We start from the raw sequence: 14,530 nt of genomic DNA, 5'->3' as shown, positions 1-14,530 counted from the left end.
TATGTGAATAAATCATGACAATTGTTCTTTGGTGAGATAGATTTCCGAGAGGCAAGTCAACCCATACGCATGGCGTCTTTTTACAGTGCTGCCTCTCTCTTGTGTGTGTGTGTTTGCTGATCAGGGATCGTCTGAGGATGGAGCTGCTGGAGGTGTGATGATGCCCGGGCCCAGAGTTCGCCAGAGGAACACGATGTTTTAAAGGTTGGCTCGCTCCCCTGGCCGTGGTGTAAAAAAAGAAAAGAAAAATAGAGTGTTCATAATGACAGCAGATGTGATTGTAGCTGGACCGTTGGACTCTGACTGTAACTGTGAATACCCCCCCTCCCCCCTCCTCATCCTCCTACGCCTTCTCTTCCATCTGCCATCACTTCCTGCTATCGTCAAAAAGAAAGAACTTCTCACCTTTTGAGTTCTGTGATGTTTAAGCCTTTCATGCTTCTTTGTGGTTGTGTGGGGAGGGTGCACAATGAGGTCAGTACGAGGGATCAAAGAAAACGAGCGAGAGAAGACGCACACTGACTGGAAAACTGACTTGAATGAGCGAAGATAGGATAGGATAGGGCCGAATGATATTGTTTTGGGTCAGAGGGGGAAAATATATATATATGATTGAAACTGCACTATACGAGAGGGTTTGTACCGACTGGACAAACTAAAGATGTGTCGAGGAAATGTTATTGTTGGCTTTGTGATATTTTTTACTTTTTTAGCAACCAGTACTTCAGCACTGCCTTGAATTTTACTTTTTCCGTTATCTGTTTTTTTTCAATTCTATTACTCTTCTATAGTCACTGTAAGTCCAGATGCAATCAAACATGTTTTATTTAGATCTGTATTAATGTCGGTGTCACGTTGCAGTTCAGCTACACGCAAGAGACTATATACTGTACAATGCACTAATGAAGACAGCAATGCTAGAAAAAATCACACTGCCCCACATTAAAGGTATTGACGGCTTTGTCGAGATCAATACACTACACTGCCCTGCAAACTGAACAGAGAGAAGCCTGTCACGCTAACGTTGCCTTACTCAGCTCTGTCCATGTGTTTATATGACCTGTCTGTCCATCACCTTGCTTTCCAGCTACTGTGCTGTCCTGAAAACAAAAAAACAAGAAAGAAAAAAAAAACATGCCAGTGCATCGATGGTCACTGTTGGTCTATATCTGTGAAAAAAAAATCTTGTGCTGCTTTCTGTACACTTGGAGATGTTTAACTTTAAGATGTAATTGTATCAAATATTGTTACTGGCAAAAATGTTGTTTAATGCAAAATTATCAATTTGATCCCTAGACAATGACAGAGTGAGATATTGTGCTAGCTAGAGAGCCAAATGAGGAGATCTTTGCTCTCCTCTGAATTTTCTTGTGTTTATATAAACATACAGTCACTACATGAATCCTATTAAGCTGCATCTTTGTCAAGCTGCTAATAGCTAATGAACGGTGCTATACCATCCAAAGTGAAATTGGAGGTTGATCTCCTACCAGCAGTGTATGCACTTGTGTCGAATGTTACAAATTTATTTTGGTTTGAGATAAATGGAATCTGGACTTACGGTGTTATGATCACTTAAAAAGAAACTTTTATGAAATAGTCTGATCATAAAGCACTGTTGTATCATCCTTTCTACACTTCTGAATCTTTACAGAATAAACTGAATACTCACCAAGCACTGATGCCTCGTTATTTGATCAGCACCTTGCACGAGAGAACTTGCATTGTTCCATGATTGCAATTCAGACCACTCAGTGTGATGATTGAGGGAGTAACATGCACTGGAGAAATGCATATAGCCTCACCTGCTGGTGAGAAGCAGGCAGTACAAGTAGCATTGAGCACTGACCTCAGGAGGAACATTTTTCCGTCAGTTTCCATGGCAGGCAATCCTTCCAAAATTTATTTTGTCTTCATGATGTATGGAGAGTTATTTGATTTGTGCATTAATACAGATGGTGGCCAACTTCAGCATTCCATGAAAAAAAATCGTACGTTATAGGCACCTCCAATCGCACCAATTATTTTTCAATAGAGGACAGAAAACATTTATTTTGAGTTGTTTAATTTAAAAGATTTAACTCTTCAAATTGTTTGTTTTTAATTTTGGTAAAGCCTGAACGTGATATGCCAAAAGGCTGGAGTTTCAGAGAAAGCTTAAGCTCTTCTAGAGATATGTGATCAAATTTGTTTGATGAAATAAATATGAGGACGCTGGAACTCTGGCAGGACCATCCACCACAGCCGCTGGTCCAAAACCAACAGGCTGCTGTGCTACATGGGGCCTCTGAGGGGCCACAGAATTAACACCGAGCAAAACACTAGAATAATAAGGCAGAAACACACAAGGACCTGATGGTATGAATGAGAAAAACACTTACACAGACAAATACACAGTATGTTTACCTGTAGGATTTTATTCATTTTTAAACCTACAATGAGAGTAAAACTCAAACATGATCAAAGGCTATGACAATAAAAGTATAACAGGAATAGGCTGTTGACTTTACAGCTACTTACATCAACTTTCCTATCATAAGTGGAGCAGAGTGGAATAAAATGAACTGATAATTCACATTAAATGTTACATTATCTTATCCTCGACCTTTACATAATTAAAAAAGATGTCTAAAATTGTAACAGATGGAGAATTTTTTTTTTTGGCAAAGTTTGTCCCTCACTTACCCTTCCTGAAGAAAAACACTTGATTTACCAACTTTAAATACATCATCTTCAAGTAACAAATGCATGTTGTTTTTCCTTGGAACAATTGTTAAATTAAGTTAAAACCAGATGTAGACAGGGCTAGGCAGAGATTCAGAGGATGCTTGCAACTCAAAAGAATACAAATGATTGGTTCACATTTACACTGAAAAAGAAGTCCCTGATAGAGGATGTAAAACAAAATATTCACATTCTGTTTGCTTAAGTAAATATTGACATGGTTGCAGTATTCCTCCTTCGCCTGCCCATACATCCCCTTTCATGCTGAACAATTCAACATAGTCCAGTTTAAAATATTCACCGAAACAGACAGCTTCCATGGTCGAGTCCCTCATACACACATGCACGCACACACCTCAAAAGTCAAGCTCACATCTCCTCGAAAGGCGCGTGGGGTGTATTTAAGGAATTCATTTGATTTAACTTTGTCTATCAAAATATAGAATTCATTAATAATACATGGAAGGGCTAAAATACAGGGCAAGTGAACAAAGAAAAGAATGATAAAAAGCATTTTTTCTTTTTGCTAAATACAGTAGCTATAGGACCACACAGTTCAAAGTTCAAGCATTGACAAAGGTAAAAGGGTCTTCAGATTACTGAGACTATGCCTGTGCCTTTGCTCAGCTGTGATTATAGTTCAGCCTTGTAGCCTGATCTCAGATCAGATGTTTAGAGTACCCACAACACCCTCCTGCCGATTTCATTATGGCCTCATCTTTTCGTCTTACCATGTCGCTGTTGTTTTTTCTGCTCAGACTTTCTGAAATTCTTTGCCAGGTGTGGCCAGTGGGCAAAATTCAGTTAAGCTAAAAAAAAAACAAGTATCCGATTAAAAACAAAATAAAAAGTGTATCAGTTAAAACCACAAACTGGGATTTAAAATTCAAAGTCATCTTCTGCCATGTCGATGGCCCAGGCAAACTTCTCCCGCTGGGTTTTGTTGTAGATTTTCTCGACGGGAATGCTCCATTTCTTACACCTAGGAAAAAAAAGGCAGAAATTACTTACATGTGCATCGCTGTCCCCAACAACAAAAATCATTGGAAGCAGAGTGATTCTGATAACCAAATAAGTTGTGAAAGATTATGTAAAAACACAAATAAATATCTTACCAAGCCACTGAGATGCGAGGGTCCAGATAGTTGAGCTTGGACGTGCCGAGGGCGATCTGCTTGTTCTCTTCACGATCTGTCGCCTGCACCTCCAGCTTCATCAGCTGCTCCTCTATCCTTTCAATCGCCTTCTTCTTGGACTCCACAGACCTACAGATGGACGAGACGCAGGCGTTTAAACACATGGCTGACCAGAGGTAAACTGTCAATCTGAACCAAGCCTTCCATACTCACTTTTTGGATTTTTCGTCTCTCCGTACTTTGGCATCAGCCTTCGAACTTTTCAAGTCTCTCCTAGCGTCAGACAGCTGGTCCCTTTTAGCATCAATCTACGAAGAAACCAAAATTGATAGTTGATAACAATAATAATCTATTTTAACCATTCTTGTGTGACATGTGTGAAAATTGGAGAACTCATTAAAACATCAACGTAAATATCCACCAATTTCTTGCAAGTAAACCATCTGACTTCCCATAATGGTCACGATTACGTGAACTGCACGGTGATGAAATACATTGTACTTGCAGTGTAGTCTGTAACTGTTATAGGGAAAATAATTGTTTGCAAAATGCTGACCTGCAGAATTCAAACACCACTTCCTCACCTTAGTCTGCAGGTTCTGCATGGACTTCTCAAAGGTCTTCGGTGGAGCTCTTTGATGGTTACACAGAATGGCCACAGCCCTGTTGGCCCTGTTGTAAGACAGGATCTTGGCAGGAACGTTCTCATCCGCTAGAGTCAGAATATAATCGGTTGTCAGTTAATGATGTGTGCAAAATGACTGAAAAAGGGGTTTTAGCCAAGTACTGTCTCGACTGATGAGAAAAAGTGGTTGTAGATCTGTAGGTAGACACATACCATTCGTGAGCTGCTTCAACTGCTGCTGCAGGGTGATTGAAGCGTTGAAGGTACGGAAAACTTTGGCTGTCAGACCATCCATCAGCTCCTGAAGGTGCTTGTTCAGAATAGAAGTCTGAAGACAAACCATGAGAGCAATCATTGTAAAATAGAACTGGTGTTACAGCTGGTATAGGTCAATCCTGTATTTTGAATGTTTGACAGTGAAGGTGTTGTTTTGCTTACGTTCAGGCGATCAAACACGTCATCATCAGGCTCCTTGTTCTCCATAAACAACTGAAGGTTCTTAAATACCTATAAGAGACAGAACAAATGTGAATACATAGGCAAAGTTTGCACATTTAAATTGAGAGCACTGCTTTAGGGTCCTTACCCTTTTCTCCACAGGGACTTTGTTGTAGTAGCGGATGGAGTCTTTACCCAGGAAGTCAAACTCCACCACAAACTCCTGACCATCATTCTCTGGGTAGAGTTTGATGTGTTCGACTCTCAGGGAACAGCAGCCCACAGTGTCGGCGGTCTCTCCTTCCTCCTTCTCATTTCCCGCTCTCAGGGCCAGCTAGAGCACATCAGGACAGATGGATTAAAGCCGGCTTATAAAGACATTACCCTCACTGCAGCCAGTGTTTAAGCACTCTAAACCCCACTTGCTGGTAATAGTCATTGTTAAAAAGCAATTACACTACATTAACTACCTCCAGCCACACACACTCTCAGGACAATGACGGTAGCAACCCCCCTCACCTTGTCGATGAAGTAGAGAGCCACAGCCCTTTGTCGGATCCTCATCTCCTTGGACTTCCAGTCTTCACGGTACTGGTTCCTGATGCGGTCCACGATTTTCTTCAGCCCACGGGCTGTTTCATACTTCTGCCAATCTTTCTCTCCCTGCAGGCAGGTGGCACAAGGATAAGACACAAAGAAATGAATAATTACATGGGGCCATGTTGTGCCATGTGTGTCAAAGTCAGAGGGAAGGCCAATGGAATTAGCAGGTTGTGACCCAGGACAGAGTGTTCCCTGCTCAGTAAACTACTGCAAGTAGCCATTTTCACTTTAACATTGTGAAATGAGAAATTACAGGCGCTCAGTTTCTTCAATCCAGATGAGAAAAAATAACTTTCATAATATTAATGTCTTGAAAAGATCCAACATGACTGAGACAGTCTCTATACAGACGATGCTGATGGAAAAAGATGCTGTTCTATCAATGTTTGACCCGAACTGAAGAATTGAGCCAAGACTCACTTTAACCCATTAACACCTGATGCAACATACGTTTAAATATATACACAAACTATAAGACCAGATTCGACCATATCATTGTTTAAGACAAGTGATGATGAAATTCTGGGTGATTTGCTGAAATGCATTAAGGGGGATGTACCTATTCTTACAGCGCTCTTAGAATGAAAAAAGTTTTTAAAGTCTATTTTCAGACAATGGCTGACAATCTAAGTAAGAAAGGGGAGCGATATTGCAGCAGAGGTCCGTTGATGAATACGACAATAAAAGTAATAATGAAGATTCAGAGCCCAGAAGATGTTCCTGCTGACCTGGGCTCAGTCTGCAAAAAATGTGAGAGATAAGGTGGAGGAAAGTAGAATCATAGCACGTTTGACAGGGTCTTTTTTTATGTTAACCCTAAACCTAACCTAGATTAGGGGGACGGCAAGCATTGACAAGGAAAGTCAAATATTTAGGCAATCAAAAGTTATCCTCAGGATTTAAGTGGTCATTTAAAAATAAAAATTTAAAATAAAAAAATTGGAACACAATTCAGCCTACCTTGATCCTAGAGCTGGGGTTTAGCATGATGTACTTGATCGAGCCTTGAATGTTTTCCGTCCACGACACCAGCCATGTCACCTTGTTGTCATGACGAACCTCTTTCCACTTTTTGCCCGAGGGAGGCTCAGGGTGCTTGGAGTCCCTGTGAGGAGCACATTGAACTTTTAAATCATTATGCTCCCTTAACATCAATTCATCAGCACTGACAAAGCAAACCTTCGCTCACCTGCTGCAATTGACAATGATGTCTTGAGGCCTGATGCGACGTTTGAGCATGCCCATCTTTGGATGATCTCCACGACCACGGAACAGGCCCGGGGGCTCAATGCGAAAGTTAGCAATACGTTCTCTGTGGTTGTCCATGATGCAGAAGCCGTACTCCTGAAGGAGGCGTTCGTTCTCCAACTTTGTTTTCTACAGGGGGAGAAAAACAAAGCATTAGAATCTTTCCTCAATGGGATCAACATTATGAAGAGAAAGAAAAACCCAATACATCGGGGGGGAATGTGGAAAGCTCACAGGTACAGTAATTAAAGTGCCCATATTTTGGCAATTTAGGTTCATCATTTTTATTTGGGCATCTACAAGAAAAGGTTGGCCTGCCCTAAAAAAATTTATTATAAACTTATAATTTTCCTCAGAACAGACACTGTTACAGCATTTCTTGGAGATGTTTTTGAGTCCCTATGCAAGTTGTGTTATTAGCTTAAAGGACTGCCTCGCTCTTGGTATGCCCCATATACCACGATGTGTAGAAACTGTCCCCCTTCTTTAGAGCATCAACTGTTCTTGCAGGTTTCCATGTAAAAGAGGAGGTAGCAGCCGAGACAAAAATATGTACACAGCATTTTTCTACAAAATGTGAAGTAGAATATTTAACCATTTACTCTAGGTCAAGTTCATTAACGATACAACAAACATTTAGTAACTGACCAGTTTCTCGTCCTTCGTCTTGGCCTTTCTGGCTTCAGACTGTGCCTTGAAGTATTCGCTCATCTCACTGAAGCCGCACTTCTTCAGGTCTGTGATCTTAGTCTTTTCCTCGGAGTTCATTTCCTGTAATCACACTACACTCAGTCACAAGAATCTTTGGAAAATATTTCGCAAGGCATCTAAAAGTTAATAAAGAAACGCCTATTTTTCCTACCTTTCTCCAATCTTTGAAGAAGTTTTTGCGGAAAATATCCTTCGATGTGTATTCATGGTCAAGCATTTTTGCAAAGAATGTGGCAACTTCCTCTGCTTCTGGACTGAGCTTCATGACTTTACCTAAAATATAAAAAAACAAAGTTTTACAACTGCCATCATGTAGATATACTGAACAGTCTTTAAGGGATTTAAAGGTAGAGTAATTCAGAATATACCTCTGCCACTGACTAGCAAACAATTATTGGTTAATGCATGCACAAGTACAACATGTACCTTTAAAATGGGTGAGCATATTGAATGGGTGAGCATATTGAATTCTAGCAGGGTCATCTTCATAGACCCACAATTCCGTTAAACCCAAGCTGTTTTACTCCAGTCTAAAGGAAACAAAACTCTGAAATCATAAAGGTGGTTGCAAGGCTGTATGATCCTGGGAGAAGTATCACATAGCTTCAGGATGAAAACCAAAGAATAGCCTGTTATGGTTGACTAGATGATTTTTGCATTAAGGGTGCAGAGAAACACCAAGCTTGTATCAATAAATCCACCATGCTTGGATGCTGGGTAATCTTATACTGATTGTGCTGAATAAAAAAAACTAGAACTCACTTTTAACTTTAAATGTTGTCAAGATCATCCAATACACAATTTAATGCCATGTGATGATTGCTACTGAAACTAGGGATGCACCGATCCGATATTTGTACCGGTATCGGTACTGATATTGAAGAAATTTCTAGATCGGGTATCGGTGACAATGGGCCGATCCATATCGGCTGATCTATTCAGTGTAATTCTATGCTGTGCGCTGTGAGTGACGTCATACGCAAGCAACACGCCGTGCAGAGCCTACAGTGTTTACAAAATGAAGCGAGCCAAAGGATCGGCTATCTGGAGCTATTACACATTACCTCAGCCAACAAGCTCCACGGCTACGTGCAACATCTGGAAAGTGAATGTTCCGAGGGGCGGTACTAAAACGTCCAGTTATAATACGACAAACCTCATAAAGCACTTACAAAAATTTCACGTGAGAGTGGTAGCAGCGCCGTCTGCTAGCTACAAAGTCAGCTAACCGGGATTAAAGCATGGGCATGGTGCACGGGTCCGAGCACCGACGAGTAACATTTTTAATGGAGGGAGCGGCTCTCCGACGGACCGCTGTTTGTGTGGCTGTGCGAGCTAGCAGAGGGAGACGACTCCCACCGCCCCCGCTCAGGGTTTTCAGCCACAAGTCGAGGCTGTTGTTTTACCAAGCTAGAGAAGCTATTGTTTTGATGCTTTTGTAATGGATGTTTTATTCCCATTTGCACTAAACTATATAAAGAACTGATTGCTATTTATTTTGAAAGTCTACCAACCAAGCTAGTGAAGCTATTGTTTTCTCAATTTCAGCTCCTTTATTATTTATTTTGTTTTACATTGTATTTTGAATCCCTAATTGCACTGACTGAACCAGTCACACTATTTTTTTTATGATTAAGATTGTTTTACTGGTGCACAATTATTAAATAAATAAGTAATTCAGTACATTTATATCTGTTTATTTGTTTTTAAAAAAAATAGGAAAGAAATGTTTAAGTCAAGTCTCATGATCCCAGTCTTTTCCCCCCAATGAAACTTACAGTTTGTTACCATAATTTCGCGCTGTTTTTCTATATCGGTATCGGATCGGATCGGCCGATACTAAACCTCAGATATCGGTATCGGAGGTGAAAAAAGCGGATCGGTGCATCCCTAACTGAAACGTGGATTCAATCATGTAGATATACTAAACAGTCTTTATGGGATTTAACGGTAGAGTTCTAGTGAGAAACCCACTCTTACCATCATAATGAAATTTGACGTTGCTAGGAAGAGGATCATATGGTGGAGCAAAGACCGGCCCTTTGTGTTCAAGAAACTTCCACTTGGAACCGTCTGTGTATCTCTCCTCTTCCCACCTGGAATCAATCAATAAAGGAGTTTGAATTTACTAGAAAACAAAATAATTCACAGGCCAACAATAACATGCAATATATCCACAGACGACCCAACACCACCCACTACTATCATGTAAGCATTATTCAGCTGGCCAACTCACCATTTCCACTTCTCCTCTGGTTCTTTCTTTGCTTTCTTTTTTCCATCGGCCACTTCTCCTTTTTTGTTTTTTATCTTTTTGGACTTGATGTCCTAAGAAGGGAATAGAAACCAAGTGAGTTCTCTCAGGGAAAATGTCCTTATCAACACACTCAATTCTCTCCAATTCTTCAGGTTAATTGTGCCTTTCAAAATATACTGCAGAAAACTGCCAAACTCTTTCTTTGTTTACAGAATGTCTACATCCAACAGCAGGTTTGTGCGATGGTGTAGCCTTTGCTTACCTCAACTGGTTTCCTTTTCTTGGCCTTCTTGTCATTTTCGATCTTTATTTTCTTGGGCTTGAATTCAGAGCTGAAAAATAACATCCCATAAATCTCTAATCTGATATATCCAATTTAGGTCACAGAAAACTACATTGATTCACTAAGGATTTGAAGTAGGCGTTAAAGACAAGTAAGAAGTCGAATGGAATTGGCTACTTACTCGTTATCATCATCCCGTTCTCTTTTAAGGGACTTAGGAGAGTGGTAAAAGTTATCTTCGGGCTCAGACTTCACATGTGGAGGAGGGCTGCAAAAGAAAAAGCACTCATAGTAAGAAATGGTATCATATGAAACATACCTGCTGATAGCCTACATGTGACACTTCAGAGTAAAGTGGCGTAAAGACTTACCTGGCAAAGCCATTCTCTTTTTCTTTTTTTATTTTACCATCAAGGGACTTCATCTGAAATTGGTTTACACACAGTTGATAATGAAATAAAACTTTTATGCGAAAAAGTAAGAGATCATAAACAACTTTGTCAACAGAGAAGATTAACAGTTTAATGGTTACTAAATGGTAAATCATCAATGCTAGTTCTTAAAGCCATGTGCTTAATTTTGCTTGCAGGCCTAAACATACTTGGTTTGAAAGGAAAGAATAAGAGTATCTTGGTTATTCCCATCCCTGCCCTTAAGATTCACCTTATTTGAAGACAATTTCCCTAAGTTATCAAGAGCAATGCCAAAACAATTCTACTAAAATACAATCACATCTGTCTAGCTTCTAGAAGCATCCTGACATTATGGAGAACCAAAACTAAGTTTCCGTTAACATTTAATGTCAGGATTCATGGCACATATTGGCCAAATATATCACAATTGTAACAGAATAAGAAAACTAAAACAATTTACAGATTTTTAGTCGTGTTTTTAAATAGCTCAGGGGGCCATGAAGGTACTGATTTGACAGAGTAATACAAATATCATAATTGTGAGCCCAAAAATGTCACAATAGATGTTCACCCACAAATAATTTTGCATAGTTATTCACCTTATCCTCCTTCCTCTTCTCCTTGTGCTTGTCCTTGTATTTGTCTGTGCTGCCATCTTTGTGCTTCATCTTTTCCTTTTCTCTGTGTTTCTTGTCAGAGGGGTCCTTGTAGTCGCTATAATTTAAAGAAACACATGACACAGGATGTTTCAGCTTCCACCATCTACAACCAAAAATCCTACAATAGTCAAGTGGTACGTCTTGTCCACACTAAGCAGACACCAACACAACAGTCTGGAAGGACACCCGTCATACCCGTTGCCATGCTTTGCTTTCTCCCGTTCCTTATCCTTCTTGTGGTCCTTATGTTTGTGTTCCTTCTCTTTGTACTTGTCTTTATGCTTGTGAGAGTCTGAGAAGAGAACAGGGTTACATTCTTCAAAAGCACACAAAGCATTACATGAATTTATCCAACAGAGGACTGAATGGTGCTTGGATGCCATACACATGTCTACATTAGAACCAAGAAGTACCTAATGGCCCAAGTATGAATCAATATGCAAGTGTCTGGGCGAACAAAGTGCACCACAATTTGAATGTCGTACAGCATGTAAACAGAAAATGTATTCAGGGTAGCACAGCACCTCCTACTGCCCGTATGAGCCTCATTGTTAGAGACAATATGAAACAACTGACAGGTTGAAACATGCACGTGAACAAGGTTTTTCCCTTTAATTTGTGCGTCACAGCAGAATGTTTGTGGAAAATAAAAAAGCAACTGCAAAAATAAAGCGTCAACAGCCAATCTTTACCAGGGAACAGTTATAAACTTACAGGTCCTTAAAAACAAGATGCCGATATGTCAATGGTCCAGCAGTGGAACACAACTATCATCCACATGTCCTTGGCATCACTGTAAAACTAGCCGTCTTTGCTGACCAATTATTACAAGAAGATTTGACTTCTGTGGTCCCCTAAGAGCTCTACACCAAGTTGTGACGTGATAAGTCGAGACGCTGTTGAACTCTGTCACATAACTGATAAACTGTAAAACATATCTAACAGACGTTTGACTAAAGCTCCACCCTACTATCAGCTTTCGGGGGTAATACAAATTCAGAATATACATCTGCCACTGACTAGCAAACAATTGTTAGTTAATGTATGCACAAGTACAACATGTACCTTTAAAATGGGGGAGCATATTGAATTCTAGCAGGGTCATCTTCATAGTGGTGACAAAGGAAATGATAGACCCACAATTCGGTTAAACCCAAGCTGTTTTACTCCAGTCTAAAGGAAACAAAACTCTGAAATCATAAAGGTGGTGGCAAGGCTGTATGATCCTGAGAGAAGTGTCACATGGTTTCAGGATGAAAACCAAATAATAGCCTGTTATGGTTGACTATATGACGTTTGCATTAAGGGTGCAGAGAAACACCAAGCTTGTATCAATAAATCCACCATGCTTGGTTGCTGGGTAATCTTATACTGATGTAAAATATATTGTCTCAAAGTACTGAAGAGTCAGTTTGTCAGTTAGAAGGAAAAAATGGTCCTGAAGCTGATTTTCAAGAAAGAACAAAAAAAAAGTAGTATGTCTAGATTCAGGTCAGACAGGTTATAATTGTGCTGAATAAAAAAAAAACTAGAAAACTCACTTTTAACTTTAATTGTTGTCAAGATCATCCAATACACAATTTAATGCCATGTGATGATTGCTACTGAAACGTGGATTCAACTTTAAAACGCTGTACTTTCGCCTACCGTGGGAGTGCTATGTTTCAGTAGGCAAAATAAAACAAAAATAACATTAGATCGCCTTTATAAAAATCTATTCTCTCATGGGCCGCCACATGGGAAGCCCATGTAGCCCTGTGCCTTCGCATTGCTCCTCCACACTCAGCCATCTGCACTTCCAGCCTGGGTTCAGCTTGCAGCACAGTCAGGCCGCTACACCGAAAAAGAAAATGGCGCAGAGACTAAGTCCTCAACCCCCAAACCTTCACTTTCAGGTGGGAAATGCGGTGCTAAAAGCGGCCCAACAAGCCCATCCGAGGCGAGAAACTGATAAAACACCTCAACGTGTGTGGCATCATGGACTCCGATCGAGAAAATTGTTTGCGGAAAAGCTCAAACAACACCTCCCTTTTGAACAATAGGCGCTTGTGAGTGAGACAGAGGACTTAGTCTCTGGACGCCATTTCTGTCCTCTGCTGAGAACTATCGTAACGTTGCATTAGAACAGTAAAAACAAGTCGCACCGGGAGGAAAACAGTCCTTTTAATCTGGAATCTGACACTGGTGAACTTACCATTGACTCGAGAGCCACAGTCAATCTGAAAAAGAAAAACACAGATGAATGTTACATTCCGTAGTAGCTAACTAGCCGGCTAACTAACTTTGAACTTGCGAGGCAGCAAAGCGACAGTTTGCTATGTAGCCCGCTAGCTCGGCTAACGTGCTACTCTGGATGGGAATATGGCGTAGCGGCTAACACCGGAGCCGCTAACGGCTAGCATTAGCTGCAGCTAACACCAGTTCACATGCTGCGTTAACCCACTTTCCCTTCGCCACCGACACTAAACTGGAGGCTAACTACACCGCAGCTGTCTGCGAGATCACAAAGAAAAAAATGGGGACACTTGTCAAGTCGCTGTTGACAACTAAATGTGTGCTAGCAGATACTATTCACAGTTAGCAAGTTACCCTGTCAAAACCAAACAAATTCAACGGTGGCGAGGGACCGAGCAGCAGCGATGACACCGCAAAACCCGCTCCACGTTACCTGGTCCTCGTTGTGGTAATGGTCCCCACTCATTTCCAACGAGTTGTCGGGTGGAGAAATTAAAAAAGAGAAACGTGGAGCCACGGCACACACCGGTGAGTGAAGCAGGCAGAATGAAGAAAAGACACGGTTGTGTAAGAGTAAGTCTGAAATTTACACTAGTGCGCATGCGCCTCCGTTTAAATGGTAGCGAGCAAGCGTGGCTCCTCCTCTCGACAAAACGTGTTGCTGCTGCTCAGGCCCTGAAACACACACACACACACTGTGCTGACTGAGGCAGGGTACACATGGAGCAGGAGAACACTGTGATCCAGGCTCACTCCTCCACTTGATTATCAGTGTGTTGTTTCTATTCTCTCCATCTTATATGCAAATGACAAGGTTCACATTTAACTGTTCAATATTAATTTCTCTCTGGGAAATTCTCCCATCAGTTACAAGTATTTCTTGCTACTTATTATTACATTACTGGTTTTGATTTGCTGTTGTAACGTTTCACATTTACCTACTGTGGGACTAATAAAGGATTATCTTATCTTGTCCTATCTTATGAAGAATTGGCTTTGTGTACTTTAATTATTAATAATATCAAATATCAACAATCAGTATCATCATCATGTCTGAGATTTGTCTTTCCTGTTTCGTTGACCATACTCATTCTTTTGCGATTTAGGGAATTTGCATATCAATATTTACTTCATAGGTTATCAAATGGCAAAGCTCAAAACAAATTACAGACATAATTAGTAAATATTCACATATATG

At 40.5% G+C, this 14,530-nt stretch overlaps 2 protein-coding genes across 5 annotated transcripts in view; one reads left to right on the top strand and one right to left on the bottom strand.

Annotated features, from left to right (window-relative positions):
- The window catches only part of zhx3a (zinc fingers and homeoboxes 3a), a 46,433-nt gene extending 44,755 nt beyond the window's left edge, over positions 1-1,678 (top strand). For all 4 annotated transcript variants that reach the window (XM_061069096.1, XM_061069097.1, XM_061069095.1 and 1 more), the window contains one exon: positions 125-1,678. In XM_061069096.1, the coding sequence (XP_060925079.1) occupies positions 125-158 (34 nt within the window). In that variant the 3' untranslated portion in view covers positions 159-1,678. The remainder of the gene's footprint in view (positions 1-124) is intronic.
- Positions 1,679-2,396: 718 nt separating this feature from the next.
- On the bottom strand, positions 2,397-13,878 carry top1a (DNA topoisomerase Ia). The gene is made up of 21 exons (XM_061069574.1): positions 13,766-13,878; positions 13,292-13,316; positions 11,293-11,389; positions 11,038-11,152; positions 10,397-10,449; positions 10,207-10,293; positions 10,005-10,074; positions 9,722-9,813; positions 9,466-9,581; positions 7,637-7,758; positions 7,423-7,545; positions 6,716-6,903; positions 6,487-6,631; positions 5,443-5,586; positions 5,072-5,257; positions 4,924-4,992; positions 4,699-4,813; positions 4,445-4,572; positions 4,074-4,168; positions 3,840-3,989; positions 2,397-3,706 (listed from the first exon to the last, which is right to left on the bottom strand). Exons 1-21 carry the CDS (start codon positions 13,796-13,798, stop codon positions 3,604-3,606), a joined length of 2,256 nt encoding a protein of 751 aa, XP_060925557.1. The 5' UTR covers positions 13,799-13,878; the 3' UTR covers positions 2,397-3,603.
- Positions 13,879-14,530: the final 652 nt, after the last annotated feature.

Source organism: Limanda limanda, chromosome 4, assembly GCF_963576545.1.
Source record: "Limanda limanda chromosome 4, fLimLim1.1, whole genome shotgun sequence".
Taxonomy (NCBI): domain Eukaryota; kingdom Metazoa; phylum Chordata; class Actinopteri; order Pleuronectiformes; family Pleuronectidae; genus Limanda; species Limanda limanda.
This window is presented reverse-complemented; position numbering and strand designations above follow the sequence as displayed.

Bases quoted from the DNA above. Each gene is read 5' to 3' on its own strand.
- top1a (XM_061069574.1), bottom strand. From the start codon at position 13,798: ATGAGTGGGGACCATTACCACAACGAGGACCAG. The intron at 10,075-10,206 runs GTAAGTAGCCAA...GTTATTTTTCAG, and splicing joins GAACGGGATGATGATAACGA to CTCTGAATTCAAGCCCAAGA. The intron at 6,632-6,715 runs GTGAGCGAAGGT...TGCTCCTCACAG, and splicing joins ATCATTGTCAATTGCAGCAG to GGACTCCAAGCACCCTGAGC.